General features: G+C 37.8%; 1 protein-coding gene across 5 annotated transcripts in view; it reads left to right on the forward strand.

Moving 5' to 3' along the window:
• Positions 1-10784: 10784 nt before the first annotated feature.
• The window catches only part of Ube2d3 (ubiquitin conjugating enzyme E2 D3), a 30690-nt gene continuing 22637 nt past the window's right edge, over positions 10785-18837 (forward strand). Inside the window, exons 1-2 of one of the 5 annotated variants that reach the window (XM_076865006.1) lie at positions 10785-10885; positions 12187-12341. In XM_076865006.1, the coding sequence (XP_076721121.1) occupies positions 12318-12341 (24 nt within the window). In that variant the 5' untranslated portion in view covers positions 10785-10885; positions 12187-12317. Of the gene's footprint in view, positions 10886-11025; positions 11403-12186; positions 12342-18837 lie in introns of those variants that run through there. The other 4 variants (XM_076865005.1, XM_076865007.1, XM_076865004.1 and 1 more) reach the window with 4 other exon arrangements.

Raw genomic sequence — 18837 nt, forward strand, 5'->3', positions numbered from 1 at the left:
AGTATACTCTAATATACATATATTATTGAAATGCATTTAAAGGACCAGGCAGGGAGGTACACACCTGGAATCTCAGCAACTCTGGAGGCTGAGATATGAGGATCACAACTTGGAGACCCGCCTCAGCAACTTAGCAAGGCCCTAAGTAACTTAATGAGACCCCTTGTCTCAAAATAAAAAATAAAAACTGGGGATGTGTCTCAGTGGTTAAGCACCCATGGGTTCAATCACCCAGTGCCAAAAGAAAAAAAAAATGCACTTAAAGGCTTTCTTCTTTCACTTTCAACTCTAGAATCAGATTTACTACTTTAATCTGTCTTACCTGCTTAGTGTTTCTTGACTTGAGTACTCAAAGAGTCAAAAGGTCTCAACAAATTTCACTTCAGGTATATGACAAAAGAATTTTAGTAACCTCTATTTTCATCAGTACTTCCAAAACTAGATACTCTACTTTTTTGTTCTGTGATTTATATCAGTAATCTATAGTAATTCCTATAAAGTTATAACTAGATACTCTGTGATTTCAGATTCTATGCAGTATTTAGGTTTATGATCTTGTTGGCAGCACATAATAGTACTTTGTCTTGGGAAAATGAGAATAGATAAAAAATATTCTGGGTAGAATTTCTGCCATGTGAAAGCCAAATGACATCAAAGAATGAAAAAGGTGTCCTAATGGTTCTGGCTAAGAAAAGTGGTGGGACAATTGCCATATGGAACATAGCAATTAGTATAGATGTGACAAATTTAAAATAACTTAAATTTAGGTAGTTTGCCTGTATTTGTTTCAAGAAGCAATTTAATTTGCAAAAAATTAAAATCATATAGTACATAGATATTTTATTAGCTTACATTGTTCTATGTCTAATATGTAATAGGTAAACTTTAGTTTCACAGTTCTTTAAGAGCTAAGTGCACAGGGAATTCACACATTTACGTTTTAAGTTATTTATATTAGGATGCTATACTTTGTTATGTTATATATATGATTTTGTTATATGTATGGAGAGGAAATTCTAAAAAAAAAAAAAAATGCTTTTAGGCAAGTACTATCCAGTAACTAATTTTTCTTAGGGCAAGTATCTTAGCTCTTTTTCACAATCATATCTCTTCTGGATTATTTCATTAGTACCTTAACTGTTCTCCTTACCTCTAATCTCTACCCTTACATACAATTTTGATACATCCTTATTGCTATTATAGTTTTTTGTGAATAAAAATCTGATCAAGTCATTTTTATAAATTCAATTTCCCCATCCTTTCCATTTCAGAATAAAAGTATATAGTTGTATCTTTTAACTGTCTTTGTTCTTCTCATCTTTTCTCATGTCCTCTTTTTTAAATATTTTTTAGCTGTTGATGGACCTTTATTTTATTCATTTATTCATATGCGATGCTGAGAATCGAACCCAGTGCCTCACACATGGTAGGCAAATGCTCTATCACTAGGCCACAACCCTAGTCCTCTCCTGTCCTCTTATTTCTCTCTCTCTCTCTCTCTCACCACACACACACACACACACACGCGTACTTGTGGTTTCCCAAACTTTCCAGGTCATCTCTGAGACTTTGCATGTTGTTCCCTCTACCTAGGAGTCTTCCTTGCTTTTTCTTTTCTTTTTTTCCCCCAACTTTGCCTCAGCTTGTTTTTTTCCCACTTATTTTAATAAACTCTCTTCTTCAAGAAACTTTCCCTGATCAACCGCAGCTAAGTTAGATACAATAATATAAGACACACATTTATGTCCTTAAAAACAATCCATTGTGTTGTCAGATGCTTACTGGTCTTCCTACTTATAAGAATTTCTTATAGATGTTATCTGGGTTTTTCATCTATGTATCTTCAGTACCTAGGAGAGTGCCTAGCACATAATAGTCATTACATTTTTTTTAAATAAGTGTTTAGTGAAATGGGAGTAGTTTTTTGTTGTTGTTTTGTTTTGTTTTGTTTGTTTGTTTGGTAGTTGTAGATGGACAGCATACCTTTATGTGTTTCATTGTTTTTTATGTGGTGCTAAGGATTGAACCCAGTGCCTCACACATGCTAGACAAGTGCTGACACTGAGCTGTAGCCTCAAACCCAGAAATCTCTATTGCATTAACATTCTTTGGCTTAGACCCCCACACAACCTACTCAGACCTAAACATCACTGATTAACAATGTGAATGACAATCTCTTTATGCTACTTTACTCTACAGCAAAAGCAAGACTGGGGCTGGGGTTGTGGCTCAGTGGTAGAGCGCTCGCCTAGCATGCATGAGGCACTCGATCCTCAGCACCACATAAATGTAAAATAAAAAATATTTTATCCACCTAAACTTAAGAATAAATATTTGTAGGGCTGGGGATGTGGCTCAAGCGGTAGCGTGCTCGCATGAGTGCGGCCCAGGTTCGATCCTCAGCACCACATACAAACAAAGATGTTGTGTCCACCGAAAACTAAAAAATAAATATTAAAAAAATTCTCTCTCTCTCTCAAAAAAAAAGAATATTTCAAAAAAAGAAAGCAAGATTGTTTAAAAACATGTTATCATGTTACCATGAATAGAACAATGTTACAGTAACTAAATTTCAAGCTAGCAAGTATAGAAAGGCCAATAAAGTCACATTAAACTGAACAAATATAATGGTGTTAGCTGGAATTCTGTATGTTCTACAGGCAGGAGACCTTATAGTGATGAGGAGTGTTTTAATAAGGGTTTTCCGAGAAAACAGAAACAATGGAATTGACTCACATTGGAGGCCCTGAAGTCCCACATCTTTTATCTGCAAAATGAAGAATGAAAGTCAGGGTGTAAAAGTCCAAAGGCCTGAGAACGGGAGGGGGAGGGAGCAATGCTGCAAGTCACAGTTTGAACCCAGTGGTCAGAGTACTAGAAATGGTGATATCTGAGGGCAGATGTTCTACCTCAAACAGGAAGTAAATTCACCCTTCCTGTGCCATTTTGTTTTGTGCAGACCCTCAAGGCATTGAATAAAGCTCACTTACATTGTTGAAGATAATCTTATTTACTCTCTTAGTCCACTGACTCAAAAGCTAATCTCTCCCAGAAAAACTCATGGGTACACCCAGAAACCATATATTATTAACCATCTGGGGAATCCCTAGGCCCAATCAAGTTAACACATAAGTTAACCACAAGTCCACTTGATGTCAACTTGTTACCCATATGAATCTCCTTAAACTATACATAATCTTCAAATAAAGACAATAAGGTCTTGGGTTTCGACTCAGTAGTAGAATGCTTGCCTAGCATGCATGAGGTACTAGGTTCAATCCTCAGCACCACATAAAATGAATAAATAAAAGGTATTGTGTCTATCTATAACCACCCACCAACACACACACACACACACACATATATACAGATATATACATATATAAACACACTAACACACAATAAGGTCATAATTTTGCCTGATGTGATAAGCAACTGTCTTTCATTCTTCTGAAAATAGACTAACCCCTTCCTCAGCAGAGGATGTGAAGTGTGAGTAGTACTTAACTTTTCTTTTTTTATGTATATATTTATTTATTTTTTTAGTTTTCGGCAGACACAACATCTTTGTTTGTATGTGGTGCTGAGGATCGAACCCGGGCCGCACGCATGCGAGCGCGCTACCGCTTGAGCCACATCCCCAGCCAAGTACTTAACTTTTCTTCTGGCATTAAATACTATGATGAAAAATTAATAATACTTAAATATTGATAGAGTTAAAACATCTTGTTACATAACTGCATGAGAAAATAGATATTTGCTTAGCCTATACACATGCACACACACACACACACACACAGTACATTGGAGGGCATGGGTAGTTAAATACAGACACTATGCCATTTTATATAAGATACTTGAGCATACAAGGCTTTTGGTAAGGAATGGGTGTCCTGAAATTACTTCCCTGTGGGTACCAAGGGTGGCTATATCAAAATAAAAACCTCACTTAAATGACTCCTTTAAGTCATTTAGATATCATCTGATTCTATAGAACCACTATGTACAGCATTGCCATAATCATTCCTAAAGTTTAATAAATTTTAGATTTATCATCACTATCTTATTTAAGAATTCCCACAATTATCTAAATAATAAATCAAAGATTGGTAAGACATTGATCCCTTCTGGTTCAAAAATATATTATCTGTTTAGTTTTTTTGTATCATTATTGAAGACCTTTTTACGGTAAAATTAAGTAATTTTAATTTATATTATTGTTAAATACCCAACCCTCCAAATAGATGATTTTTCCTGATTTTTAACCTAATTTCATGTGAAATTATAAGGAACAACTTCTTCTATATTTTTTATTGGTGCATTATAATTAAATATAATAGCGAGATTCTTTACACATTCATACATGCACACAATATAACAATATAATTTGGTCAACTTTTCCCCAGTATTTCTCCTTTCCCTCCCCTACTCCATATCCCCTTGGTTCCTTTCCTCTTCTGGTCTCTCTTTGATTTTCATGAGAACCTCCCTATTTTTCTTTTTTAAGGAAACTTTTATATTTGGAGTATGCCAAAATTGAGTATATGTTTCTGGTCATAACTATGAACATTTATATCCAATGAAATACAACACTATTTAAAAGTTAATTTCACTAGGGGGTGTAGCTCAGTGGTAGAATGATTACCTGGCACCCACTAGGCTCTGGGTTTGATGCCAGTATTCATGTGCATACACAAACATAAAAATTAATTTTAGTCATTATGTTTTATTAAGGAAGTAATATTGATAAAATAGTTCCAAATTAAAGACTGTTTGACAGCAAATGCTTATTAAAATCAAATGTAAAATTACATTGTTTTACTGAGGTAAACCCTCAAGTTAATTTTTCACTTTTTCTGTGTTACAAGAATGCTGTATCTCATTTATTTCATATTATGAAATACTGAAAATATTTACTAAGCTTCCAGGTTGATTTCATATTTTGATTCTAATTTAAATTACTTTTTAAGAGAAACATCTATATTGAGATCATTCATATACATAAAATTAACTCTTTTAAAGTATAAAATTCAATGGATTTTAGTGTATACAAAGCAAAGAACCATCATTATTATCTAATTTTAGAATTTTCATCACCCTCCGGCAAATAACCTTATACTCATTGGTATTCATTCCTCATTCCCCCTGCTTCTAGTTCCTGGCAATGAAACATCCAGCTTCTGTCCTTATGGATTTGCTGCTTCTGATCATTTCATTAATCATACAATATGTCAATGTGTGGCCTTTTGTGTCTGCTTTTTTTTCTTTTTTGGTACTGGGGATTGAACTCAGAGGCACTTAATCATTGAGTCACATCCCCATATCCCCATCCCTATTTTGTATTTTATTTAGAGACAAGGTCTCCCTGAGTTACTAAGTGCCTCTACTTTGCTGAGACTGCCTTGAACTTGCAATCCTCTGGTCTTAGCCTCCCAAGCCACTGGGATTACAGGTGTGTGCCATTGTGCTCGGCTTTTGTGTCTGCTTTTTCACTCAGCAGAAAGTTTTCAAGTTTCAGGATACACATAACGTGTTGGTATTTTGTCCTTCTTATTAATACTATTCTGTCTTATATATATCACAGTTTAACCATTCATCAGCTGATGGACATTTGGGTTATTTCTACTTTTGGGATATGATAACTAGTAATACTCTGAACATTAATGAAGGTTAAGTTTTTATATGAAAAGAATGTGGTAATTTATTTTTATGACAAAGACTTGATTATCATCATTCCTTATATGCTACAAAACCTATCCATTTCGGTAAAAATGATGTTCTTAGCATGAAAGTACATTTTTCTTAAACCCCATTAATAAAAATCAGATTCTGGACTAGCAAATATAAAAATTACCTTTTTTTTTAATGCAAACAATGTGAAGTAATATTTGGTTGGGTTCCAAATACCTATTCCAAAAAAAATCTAAATGTACATTCTGAATATTAGTCTTGACCATAGCATTTTCAAATAATTAAACTGATAAAATGGGGTATATATTGTATTAGACCCAGCATCCTTGGCAAATTATAAAATTCTGTGACAGATTTTTATAAAGATACAAGTAAACATAGAACATTAGTAAGTACACACACAGTACTGATCTATATTAAATATATTTATTCAGAAGGATATTTAAATGAACTCCTCTACTCAAGTTATTATAATAACATGGTTACTGAAGAACTCACATATCAGGACACTGGCACATCTTCTATCCAGATTATTATTTGCCAAGTTCATGGGGGTAATTTTATCTTTTATATTTTTCTCATATTTTATGTCAACTCATGCAAGAAAAATCTGATCTATTATAATTAGAAAGTTTATCAGACTTCAATTTAACATTCTTAGAGAGGACTGCTTTTAAGTTGTCTTTTCAATACTTTTTAACTTCACAGATTTCTGAATATAAATGTTTCTTTCAGTATTTAAAACAGAAACTTTTAGCGTATTCCAGATTTCAAGATAAAAACAAGACTCTTTTTTTTTTCAATAGACCCATTTCTACCCTTATAATTCAAATAAATCAAATAATGAAAATATTTTTACTTGCAACTGTAAAGTAGGTTATCTACATCACTAGATATGTGAACTATTTAAAAATTTGAGCTAATCATAGCCTGCTCTATCATAAGCCATCAAAAAGCTGCTGGGAAGCAGCATTCAGTTGCACATGCCTGTAATCCCAACAACTCAGGAAGCTGAGGCAGATTCAAATTCAGCCTGGGCAACTTGGTGAGCCTGTGTCAAAATTAAAAAGGGCAGATAGGCTGAGGTTGTGGCTCTGTGGCAGAGCACTTGTCTTGCACATGTGAGGCACTGGGTTTGATCCTCAGCACCACATAAAAATGAATAAACAAAATAAAAATATTGTGTCCATGTATGACTAAAAATATTTAAAAAAAAAAAAAAAGGGTGGAGATGTAGTTCAGTGGTAAAATGCTTTCCAAGCATTTGTAAGGCCCTGGATTTAATAATCAGTACGGGGGAAAATATACACACAATGTTACTTCAGATGTATATACACATTTTACAACAGCATCATATATGTATGTTATGCAAAACATAAAAGTTTAGATTGCAAATGTGAAAGTATGTTTGGAGGACAGGAAAAGGCATGGGCAGATTTGATGTGGTTTTTTTTTTTTACTGGGGATTGAACCCAGGAGGTTCTTAACCATTGAGGCACATCCCCAGCCCTCTTTTGTATTTTATTTAAAGACGGGGTCTTTGCTGAGTTGCTTAGGGCCTCATGAAGTTGCTGATGCTGCTTTGAACTAATGATCCTCCTGCCTCAGCCTTCCAAGCCGCTGGGATTGCAGGTGTGCACCACCAGGCCCAGCAGATTTCATCATTTTAGCAAAACTCCATTACAATAAAAATTTCTGTAGAACAAAATCTATTTTCCAGCCCTAACTAGTATACTACTTATTTAATGGAAGAATTGGATATAATTAATATTAAAAAAGTAGGTTTTGGAAAATCCCTTTTAGTCACTGGGAGAATTTTACCTGCAATAGTAAGGAGAACATTAACAATTTGAGGTAGCAAGCAGGTATATTTTGCACTAAAGGGAAATTTAATATTGACTAATAACTGAAGAGCTAAAAACAAACAGCTTAGGGCTTAAGAGTGTAGGCTTTAAGGTCTGACTACTTCAGTTTAAAACCTAACTCTGCTCTTTACTAGTTGTATAGCCCTGAGTTTTCATCTGTATATCAGGGATGATGAGACAATGAATTAAATGAGCCAGCACATAATAAATACAACAATTGTTAAAACCTATTTAAAAACTTAAACATATAGTATCTGAATTTCTTTGATCCTTGATTTTCATTTTGTAATTCTTTCACACCTTATCTACAAAGGCATGTAATTAATGAATGTGAATATAATAAAACCTAAAACAACCAGAATGCTTGGAAAATGAATCATTCTGAATACTTCAATTTTCCATAGAGTACCTTCATAGTTACCCCAAAATAGAGGGAAAAATCAAAAAATGCGATGTTAAAACTGTTGCCTCAATATATTACACACTTCAATACCTTCTTAAAGTATACTGGTTGTAATTAAACTTTTCCTGATGAATTACTATAGTTAGGAATATCAATTAGAATTGTACATTAAAATTTCAGGAATATCAATTAGAATTGTACATTAAAATTTCACAAATCTGATTTCAAGACTTAACCTAAGCTTTTTAAACATGCAGTTCATGGATAAAAATGAGGGAATGAGGGCATGTGTGAGCTTGGGTGGGAAAAAAATTACACTTTTACTTATGCCTAAAAATTTTGTATTCCTTCAACAATAATATTAGCTGTACCTACTTTTGTAGTACCAATAGATAGTTCAGATACTTTATATCACATTGCAATTCTTGCAAACTCTGGAAATGTCGTTTAAGTTCATTATTATTTCAAAACTTTGGTCTTCATCAGACCCCACCACCACCACCACTAGATCTTCCTTACTGTTAATAAAGCATATGTTTACTTTAAATAAAGCACATGTTCACAAGTTTGTTTTTCCTTAATTTTTTGATAACTGTATTTCACATTTTTCTTTATATATAATACAATGAATTTCATTTTATACATGTATAAAACATTATTCTGAAAATTGTGGGTGGTTTTATCAGATTGTTAAAGTGGTTTGAGGCACAAAAAAGTTAAGAACTCTGACCTCAAATTTTTCCAGTCTATTGTGCTCCGTTAATCCACAGCAGTAATGTTCCATCATACCTTTATACTGAAGCTTGTTTAGATTAAGGTAACTCAAATTGGTTTCTCTGGGGCTTTTCTTCTTGGACCTCCTTGGATATTATGACTTCCCCTTAGGTAAATGGGAATGTTTCCTACTATTCTTGTACCCTGGCTTCTAAAAAAATGAAATAGGAGAAATAAGTTAGATTCAGATGACATTTAAAGTAGAAATATAAAACATGTTACTCTATGAAATAAATATTCTTAAATTAAACATATGAATTCAAATTCTTCTATCACTTAGGATAGAAACCTAATCTGTGCTTCAGTTTCTTCATTTGTAAAGGGGAGCTAATAAACACAATACCTGGTAAAAGTTGCATAAATTTTACCCATACCTATTATTACTATTATACATTTATTTCACAAAATGGCCAGTTAATGCCTGAATGTTTACTTCAATAACTTAACATGTATACAACACTGTGAAGTCTTCAGGGTCCTTTCACAACTTTATGACATCTAAACCACACAATAATTCCACGTGAAAGGATAGTTATTATTACATCTAGTTTAGCAGTGAAGAAATAGAAGATTAGTAACCAGAACTATATCACACATACGGAAGCAACCAGCAAGACCTTAGACCTAAGTTTCTCCCTCCACCCTCATGCCTAACCTCGTGAATTGGCTAGCTAGAGGAGAGAACAATAAAGATTACTCAAGAAGGAACAAAGGAAAGGGACAGAGGTATCCAGTAGGCCATGACTGGGGCACTTACAGAATGGTTCAAATCGGGGTAAGGGGGTGGGGAAGGAATCCGCATCACCTGGGAGTTTGTTTAAGATGCATAATCTCAGGCTCCAGCCCCTACTACTAAATCAAAATCCGCATTTTGAACAAAACTCCAGGTGACTTTTATTGACATTAGTTTGAGAAACACTCTTTAATTGCTCTAGTTCACTATATGTTCACTTGAACAGTATATTAGACAATTTATCACTAACCTGTGAAATTTTTATTACTTTCTGCAATAGTTTTTCTAAATTAAGTATATTTTAAAAACAGGTGTATTTTTCTATGTAATCCTTTTGTAAGTGGGATCATTGAGGAGTGTTAAAAAGCTTCAAGCAAAAAAAAAAAAAGCTTCAAGTAGCCAACTTTTATATATATATAATTTTGGAGGGTTCTGGGGCTCAAATTCAGAGATTCGTAACTCGCTAAGCAAGTGCTCTACACCTAAATTATATCCCCAGATAAAAAGTTAAGGTCCTACTACTTTTTGCCTGAAAGATACACTGAAAAGCAAAAATACTCGTACCTTACACCCAGCAGATTAAAATAGGCCACTGCTATCTGCACACCCCCGCCTTTCGCCGATATTTCAGTTAAGTATTTAGTTTTTCTAACCCAAAACGCTACCTGATTTCTTGCAACTTCACCACTTTCTGGCTCAAAAACTGAAACATGGCAAGAGAAGGGGGTGGCGGGGTATTTGAGCCTGTTCTCACATCTAAACCTTGCCGTGTGGTGGCGATGGACTGCAGAAATGGCCCGCCCCTAACCCTCCCCTCTCTACTCAATTCATAATTAGGATTTCGAAGCTGCTGTAACTCTGGGATTCGAGCTGGCCTGCTCTTCTCAGTATTGAGCCCCTGGGGTTAGAAATGCACTAATTTCGGCACCGGGGAAAGCTATCAGCTGTCGGCCTGGGTCTATTTTAAATTACAGTTTCTATTTTGCTAGGCGCCTCCTCTCGGTGGGTAGCCAGCCCACGAGAGCAGGGGGAGTAAATACCATTCACCTGTTCCACCGGAAACCTCAGAAACTCTGCTCAACCTTGACTAAAGGTATCCACTAGTTAATCCCTGGTACCTCCCACCGCACATTCCTGATTGGGCGCGTGAGCGAGGGATGTGTCGGCGCGCGCTCAGATCAGTCGGGGGAATTCCATTTCCTCTCCCTCCCACCCGCATAAGCATTCAGGGGCGGTGCTTCCCTGGCAGCGACCTGTCCCTGTTCGAGCCGGCGTCCCAGGGCATCTCGCGATAATTTGTGATTTGGGGGCGGGACCCAGTCAGGAAGAGCGCACAAAACTGCCCTTAAGTCATTGCAGAGCTGCAGCTCCGGTTAGCCGGCCACGAGGTTCTCGCGAGACCCACCTCCTCAATACCAAGTGAGGAAACTAGGGGACGAGGTTGGGAGGGGCGTGGGGCTCCACCGCGCAGCTGCTGCTTTCATTACCTTCCTCCCATGGTCTCCTTCCGGTTCTCGATGCTTCTCTGAGTCTGTTTCCGCCACTCGTCTCCCCCCGCCCTCAGCCCATGACCCGCCTCCGTCCCCCGCCCTCCCAGTCCAACCTCAGATCCGTTTAGTAAGAAGGGGCTGTTCCGAAAAGGACAAGGAAAAGGGGTGGTACAGATTCGCTCGGCCCCGGACGTGGGAAGTAAACCGTTCCCCTTCACCCTTAGATTCATCCTGTGCTCGCGACGGCGGCGTTGGCGGACTGATACGCGGCGGTGAAGAGGCAGGAGGAGGGGGGAGGGGCGGAGCGTGGCAGCTGGCAGTAGTTCCGTCAGAGCGGACATCTTGTGGCTGTGTCGTGCGCGTGAGCCCCGTAGGGCCGGGGAGGCACCAGCTGCCGCGCGGGGAGGAGGCCGAGGCCGCAGCTTGAGGGAGGCCCCGGCCCCTCTGTACGCGTGGGTGTGGACAGCTAGGGGAAGGGAAGGGAGGCCGGCCCACTGGCCGGCCGGGTAAGAGGGGAAATACGGGCCCTGGGTGGCTTGAGTGGCCAGCCTGTTGGGTTGGGTGGGGTAGGGCGGGGAGGCTGGAGAAACCCGGGCCTCTTCTGCTTAAAGGGGAGGGGGAATGGGCGCGTCCTCGCGCCTAAGCCGGAGCTTCAGGGGCAGCACGGGCGCGTGGCGGTGGTGGTGGCTAGGCGGGCGCGCGCGAGAGCGCGCTGGAAGGCGGAGTGTACGGTGGCGTCAGGGGCGACACTGAAAAGCTATAGCTTCGGGGAGAGGAACACACATTAAGTCTATTCCTTCATTTCCTTTTCTACCCCGGCCAAACCTTCGAGCCGAAACGGAAAGAAGCCCGGCGTCAGTCCGGAGACTCCTGTTTCCCCCTCCCCCCTTGCCTTTCTTTGCCCTAGTGACGCCGGCATAGCGCCGACTAGGCCCCGGCTCCTCCTCTGCTGGGCTCCGGACCCTGCCCCGCACCCACCCCTTTCTCCTACGCTTCCTCCTCTCCCACCCGGGTCTCTTCCTTTGGAGAGACCGGGAAGTTAAACTTGTAGCCACCCCTCCGTTCTTCCCGTCACCCTCGCCCCCACTTCGGTCCGAAGCACGGCATAGAGGCTGTTGGTGGCTTTGCCACCCCACCCACCCCGGATCGCGACCGTTTTGAGGGACCTGGAATCTTCAGGGTCTCTCCGGGGCCAGTGCAAGTGCTGATCTGCTCCGTTTTTGCAAAAAGGCGCCTGTGTCTGGCACAGCCGGTGTGAGACGAAGAGACAATCCTTCCCCGCCGCCCGGATAATCAAGAGTTTTGGCCGGACCTTTGAGCACACACCGAGATAGTGAGGAGCCAGACGAAAAGCACAGACTATGGCGCTGAAACGGATTAATAAGGTATATTGTTGGGACTGAAAGGAATGGGGTCGTGGGAGGAAAGGAAGACCTGGGCCCGGAGGAAATCGTGGGGGTGGAAGGGACATATAACTCTGAAAATACCTCTTGGGGTTACTTCTTTCACTGGGAGGTGGAAAAAGAAGATATGCTTTATGAAATGAGGTTTGAGACTGGGGAACAGAACTTGTGGCAAGCGAGGTGTTATTCTATGTTTCATTGGAATCGGTGCTGATTGTGAGCGAGAAAAAAAGAGACTTGAGGCGCTTCGATTTTCTATTCAAAGTCCGATTAAGGTGTTGGAATTGCGGAGAGACGTTCCAGCAGATGTCACGATGCTTCGTATTCTTGGTTCTTCAAAAATTTTTTAGTTCTAAGATAAAGGCTCTAGACTTTCTCGAGGGGAAAAGAAAAAGTAGTAAACTAAGAAATGAGGAGAGCTGTGAGTCCTGAACTTTACTGAGGGTCAGGGTGGAACTCTGGCCTGCTGAAGTGAATGAAACTTGGTCGACTCAGGGAAGGTTACACAAGAATGAGTAGGGTTGGGAGGAGGTGTACTGACACAGTGTTGCCACTTCCTATGTTTTGTAGTTGCAGCTTGCACCCGAAGCTAATTTTCCGAGGCACCGGGAACTGATGTAAAAGCCTCTGGAAGCTCCTTTTTTCTTTTGGCTTGGAAGGGGGGATGGCAGTAAAGGGAAACTAGGTGTACCTATTTTTTGCCTCTGCCCATTTAATAACAGCCATAAGAAGGATTGTTTCGCTGCTTGAAATGTGGTTTGATAGTAAATTATCGATCTAAGTTGAGAAAAGGCTAGGATTTCTCAAAGCTCTGGGGATGAGCGGAACCTCCACCTCCGGTGGTTTAGTCTCATTTTCTTGCTCTAACTTCTGTCCCGCATTTTAAGATGGCGGCTGCTTTAACTGGTTCAGGCCCTTTCCGGCATCTCCTTTCGTAATAATATTCTTTTTTAAGTGTTAAGTTTTATATCGGATTGGACCCTGCTTTGAGACCCACTGCTCGAAATTTACTTAAATTCATACTCTCGGACTGTATTTACCTTTTGTGTAACTTGTGTATGTGTGCTGTATTTGGTTCTTGCACAATCAAGGAGGGTGGAGTATTTACAGCTAACTTGAAAAAAATGTCATGGAATAAATTCAGCCTTACTAGAAGATAGGACACAAGGGGAGGTTTTAGGATAAAACTTTAGTTTTGATAGGATACTTTATAAAGAGAATTCTAAAGAAGGAATGGCAAGGATTTGACTTTACCAAAACAGGCTCAGTGCTGCTTAATTTGCATTTACTAAATATAACTTTGGAGTTTGATTGGCAAAACTGCTGTTTGATGAAAGTTGAAATCTTAACTCTTTAAGATAACTAATGCTGAAATTGTATTGTCACTATGGGTTGATGCAGAATACCTGTGTTTTTTGAAATAATAGCAAAGGAAAGGAAGAAGACCTTTTTAGGATTTAAAACTTTTAAAGATTATTTTTAAATAATAACCTTTATGTGACCAGAGGGCAAACTCACATAGGATCCTAGTTTTATTTTACAGCATACTTGAGAACATAATATTCAGTACAAATCAAGATTTTTTGTTTGGAATTAGTTCAGGCCACTACAGTGGAGAATAATCTCACATTTTTATCCGTGTGGAATAAAACACTTTGAAGGAAGGTCTCATTGATTTTTTTTCTTTTACAGGTGATACCCAGCTGCTGTGACACTACTTTAATGATTTAAAAACTCTAGAGAGGCAGTAACATAATGGTAGAGAGTGACCATTGAGGAGAAATGCTTCAATTAGAATTTTAGCTCTGAGCAGATTTATCCATGTGTCTTTATTGGATGGGTATCTGTTATATATTAACAATTCTTGTGTGCCTAATAGATTTCTAGGCACTGTTCTAAACACTGGGATGCCAGCAGTAAAAAGAAAGGTATTTTTGAGGACACATGGGTTACTGTGTGACTTTGAACAGGCCTCTGGCATGTCACTCTTAATAGTTACAAAAGAATACTACTGCTTTTTAATATCAGTGTATAATTCACATAAACAGGTTTGATTTTGTTTTTTAACTATGATTTCTAGTCTAGCAATTAATACCAGCTTATCTTTTGTTCAAACTATTATAAAGAATTATATAAGACTGAGTCTTGACATAAAACACTTTCCAAATTGGAGAACCAGTGTTTCTGGGACATGGTTGATCCAACCTGTAGAAAGTTTTAACTTGTTTATGGTTTGATATACCACATGTGAAGCTTTTAAAAAATATTCCCAGCTCCAAAAAGTTTTATTGAGGGGACAATTCTGAAGGGTTTTCCTTTTCTTTTAACCTTCCTCTTAAGGAATCAAGTTAACCATTGGTATCAGTATGATATTTGTTGTGCTTTCACATACTTTGAATTTATTTGTATCTGAAGTGCCCCAAGAAAGATATTATTGAGATATGTTTATATTCTTCCCAAATATATTATTGGAATACTTTGAACCTTTAATAATTTGTTTGATCAAGCCATAGAACAATTTTTTTTCCTTCAGTATGATTTTTTAGTATGGCTATTCTTAGACCAATCAAATAATCTTACCCTTTGTCTTTTGTTGTAATTTTTATCTGTACCAACCTGTATTATGGTCGTAAGTAGGTCTATTAGGCAATGAAAATCAGAAAAGTGGGAACTCCAAAATGATTGGTGTTTGGGGCCATAGGTAATTCTACCACTCCCATTAAACAAAATGACTGCAGTACATATGTTTTGAGGATATTTGTAAACTTTACCCAAAATCGAACATGAACCAAACCTAAAAGAAAACTCATGTTTTCATAATTTACAGTATGTTATAACTATTAGAAACAAAACTTGTATTAACTAATATAAAACAAGGAAGTAGGTGCACTTGTATCTCTATTTTGAAATCAGAAAATGGGCACAGACGCTAAGAGGGGAAAACGCCTAATTTCATATGTGGCAGAGTTGGGATGAAAACCCAGGTCATTTGGTTCCCTAGTGTTCTCTTAACCACTGCACTTGTAAATGATCTATTGGGTTTTGTCATTTTAAAAGGTTTACTTTGTATATACCTGCTTCTGATAAAAGCCTTTACTATAATGAACACTTTCTAACTTTGAGTATTAGCTCCATTTTATGAATGAGGTTAACAGGCACAGAGACAGGTTAAGTTACTTATCTAGTCCCATAGCTAGTAACTAAGGTTCAAATCAGATTTCCACCTGAAGTAAGCTTCTCTTACCCACTTGATATTTAAAAAATGGGGATTTCACTACTATAACTAGTTATAACTGATTGGTGTATTAAGAATATATGGGGCTGGGGATGTGGCTCAAGTGGTAGTGCACTCACCTGGCATGTGTGTGGCCTGGGTTCGATCCTCAGCACCACATACAAACAAAGATGTTGTGTCCGCCGAAAACTAAAAAAAAAAAAAAAAAATTAAATATTAAAAAATTCCCTCCCTCTCTCTCCTCTCCCCCCCCCTCAAAAACAACAAAAAAGAATATATGAAAGGAGTGAGTTTAATTTTTTAAGTGCTAGAAACTTCCACGTGCCAGTTAAGTGTTAGAGGCATCTTAAAGTGAGCAAAATACACTTTCTGTCCTCTACCAGTCTATAAGCTGGATGCACTTGAGTCTTGAGAATGTTTCTTTTATATGGTCCTAAGGTGGTTTTACAGCTGGCTTACTATGCAGGATAGGTGCTTAACTGAGTGATGTGATCATATAATAACCTCATTGTTTAATTTGAAAAATGGTGGCTGATACTATCCTTCTCTTTCATTCTTGTGGCTCATTTGCTACTAATTCTAGTTTTTGTTAATCGCGTAGATGTAAAGTTGAATACTCTTGCTAGCATTGGAAAAAACTGTATGTCAGTTCTAAGTTCAGGTGCAACTTGTTATCCAAGATAAAACTCTTGAGGATTTTCAAAAGCATTTTGCTATGATTTCTTTCTGTTGAAGAAATTAAATGTTCAAATTCTTAAATCCTAGATTGACTTTTGTACTAGTTTTAAAATAGCAGCTTCTATTAGTGTATACAAATCCGACTGTATATTGTATGTTGTACATGTGGGTTTTAACAGTTGGATTTTAATTTCAGAATGCTCAGTTTTTAAAGAATAGCTACATAGAGTTTTGAGATTAACTGAATCATTTTATCTGAAAACAGACAATTTTGAAATGTTTTCTAGGTGATGCTGAAACCCCTCTTATTCTGTATTAAGAACCCCAGTTGTAGAGGATAATAATCTAATCAATACTTAACTGGGGCTTAATGCTTAATCAGTGTTGGGCATGATAATCTAGTCCCAGGGGATGAAAAATGAGGAAGACTTGTTACCCAGGAGAATCTCTTTGGAGAAAACAAACATATAAACTTTGTACAACCTCACTTTCAACAATGTGTTAGTAATGTTTAAAAGACGTTAAGGGGAATCTTGATGTTCGTACAAGGTTTGCTTATTACTAAAGATAGGTTTATCTAAACTACTGTACTATTTTGTCATTGTTACTGTGTGGCTTTTCTTTTACAAGTACTTGATTCCCCTTGCCAAAACAAATCAGTGTTTTGAAATTGACAAAATTAAACTGTTTTTATTCTCTAACTGGAAATTTTGTCTTGATTTGGTCTTGCTGCCATAGCAATAATCTTACATCAGTATTGAATAGTATAATTATCAGTAATAAGATTTATTCTCAGAACGGTGTCTTGGCCTTGTTATATGGGGAGGGGAAAAGTTCAATGAACTGTTGTTTTTTTCTGGTACTTGGGATTGAACCCAGGGACACTTATGCACTGAGCCACATCCCCAGCCCTTTTGCATATTTTATTTAGAGACAGGGGTCTCACTGAGTTGCTGAGACTAGCTTTGAACTTGTGATCTTCCTGCTTCAGCCTTCGGAGCTGCTGAGATTTCAGTGAAGTATTTTTATGCCTTGTTCAAACATCTGAATTGTATCTTCCAGCTACACTTTCATCTTAATCTTACTTTGTATCATTCAGAGACATTGACCCAAATTTTCATGGCTGAATTTGTCCTATTTAACCTTTGGGATCTCATTGGTGATTCATAATTTCTTTGTTAACTTGTTTCAAGGTATTTATTCATGTTATCCTAACCTTTTTATAATATGGCTAATGTATAATTAGCATATTTTCTACCACTAAATTGATGATTATTTTTGGTTTTTCATGTTTATGAAGTGCTTTATTAGGTTTCAAGGAGTAAAGCTTAGAACCTAACTTTGACTTACTGTCTTGGTCCAGTCCAGATAAGACTGGTGGTTTTTTGTTGTTGTTGTTGTTTTGTTTTTGTTTTTGGAGACTATGTCTTCTCTGTTTACCCAGTCTGACCTTGAATTCCTGGGTTCACACAGTCCTCTCTTACTGGGACTGCAAATGCATTCCACCAGGCCCAGCTTGAATAAAGTGACTTACCTTCAGGGTGATCCAAGCCATTCTTGGTATCTTGGCTAATGAATAAAATTTATCTGACCTATAATTAGGACTAAGCAGGAAGTTAATGCCTCATCAGTGATGTAATGAGACATTGTGCAGAACCTGTTAATCCCTAAGATAAAAGAAACTTTCAGGATTTCTCAGAAGAAATTACAAATAACATGGATTTTAACCAGGCTAGGTGGCACATGCCTGTAATCCCAGTGGCTCAGGAGACTGAGGCAAGAGGATCACAAGTTCAAAGCCAGCCTCAGCAGAAACAAGGCACTAAGCAACTCAGAACCTTGTCTCTAAATAAAATATAAAACAGGGCTAGGGATGAGGCTCAGTGGCTGAGTACTCCTGAATTAAATCTCCAGTACCCACTCCCCCCAAAAAATTATATATTTTAAGTTGTAGGTGGACACAGTTCCTTTATTTTTATGTGGTGCTGAGGATTGAACTCAGTGCCTCACGTGTGCTAGGTGAGCGTTCTCCCACTGAGCCACAACGTCAGCCCCCCAAAAAATTTTAAAGGGGCTGAATATTGTGTTTCTAAAATCGAGAGTTCTGTGAAAATTGTTAATATCTTAAAGAGTTTTTGTTAAGTATCCTGTTGAAATAGCTGCTAGTAACCATATATTTCTGAGAAGTCCTCCTTCCTGGGTATTTTTTCCTATATATGATATACAGAAGTTTCATTAAAAGCTAATAAAAATTATGATAAATTTGATCTTTAACATGAACAGTTAAAGCTTTTGATTTTTTTTTGGGGGGGGGGTACTGGGGATTGAACCCAAAGGCACTTTACCACCAAGTTACATCCCCAGCCCTTTTTTTGTTTTGAAACAATATCTCATTAAGTTTACTTATTTGCTGAGGCTGTCCTCAAACTTGAAATTCTCTGTCTCAGCCTCCTTATTCTCTGGGATTATGGGTGTGTACCATTGCACCTGTCTGAGTTATAGCATTTATTGTCTGCTGAATGGTCAGCTGAGTATAAATTCTCAAATTTCAAAATTTCCTTGTCA

This window comes from Callospermophilus lateralis, chromosome 8, assembly GCF_048772815.1.
Source record: "Callospermophilus lateralis isolate mCalLat2 chromosome 8, mCalLat2.hap1, whole genome shotgun sequence".
NCBI lineage: Eukaryota > Metazoa > Chordata > Mammalia > Rodentia > Sciuridae > Callospermophilus > Callospermophilus lateralis.